Source organism: Fonticula alba (genome assembly GCF_000388065.1).
Source record: "Fonticula alba strain ATCC 38817 unplaced genomic scaffold supercont2.69, whole genome shotgun sequence".
Classification (NCBI taxonomy): Eukaryota; order Rotosphaerida; family Fonticulaceae; genus Fonticula; species Fonticula alba.
The window spans coordinates 771-1,583 of NW_009243039.1; the positions used below are offsets into that span (position 1 = coordinate 771).

General features: G+C 66.2%; 1 protein-coding gene across 1 annotated transcript; it reads left to right on the forward strand.

Annotated features, from left to right (window-relative positions):
* Positions 1 to 231: 231 nt before the first annotated feature.
* On the forward strand, positions 232 to 546 carry H696_06305 (hypothetical protein; the record flags this gene model as incomplete). The annotated part of the gene is made up of 1 exon (XM_009500048.1): positions 232 to 546. The coding sequence occupies one exon, from the start codon at positions 232 to 234 to the stop codon at positions 544 to 546; it is 315 nt and encodes a 104-aa protein (XP_009498323.1).
* Between the last annotated feature and the right edge of the window lie 267 nt (positions 547 to 813).

The following is an 813-nucleotide window of genomic DNA, read 5'->3' on the forward strand; positions in this document are numbered from 1 at the left end:
CGAAAAGGACGCGTCGGGTTTCCTCTCCGCCATCGGCCCCTTTCGGCGCAGGACCGCTGGACCCCTGCCTCGGCTGGAGGCGCCCTTCCGCCAGGCCAGCAGGCAGGGGCCCAGGCAGTCGGAGGCAAGGCGCCGAGATTGTCGGCGGGCACCCCGCGCCGGCCTACCGGATGGAAGTAGTGCGTCAGTGAGATCGGGCGCAAATAAAAAGATGCCACACACGGGCGGCCCATGCGTGGCAATCCGGTGCGTCGGCGACTCTTGGGCCGCAATGGGACGCGCGTGGCGGACTCTCAGGACGTGGCGGCCGGAGATCGCAAATGGCATGTCCCCCTCAGCCGACAAGGGCGCAGGGCTGGCCATGTTGGTGCCGGCAATTTCGCCTGCCCCCGAAATGCCGCGCGTCTCTTCGGTCCGGCTGCTCGTGACGCGTCTGGCAGCTCGGCATGTGGCAAGAATGAGCCCCGGCAGCCGACAGGGCCTGGCGTGTACAGCCACTACATGAGTGGTCAGGGGGCCTGCGACGAGCCCGACCCGGATGAGTAAGGGCTCTCAATCCTCTTGCCCCAGTTGAGGCACAACCATCGAAGAGCATGCTCAAGGCCCTTCGGCTTCAGGGGACGAAGAGGGCGAACTCTATGGGTGCAGCTTGTGAGTAGTGTCGGATGTCAGTCTGTGCGGAGCCGGGTTGCAGGGGGCGGTGGCCGATGGGACGCGTACCGATGCACCAGCGGTGCCAGGGGTCCCTTCTAGTTGGGGACCAACCGCGGGCCTGAAACGATGGTTGCCCTTCCAAGGTGTTCGGCCCTGGTG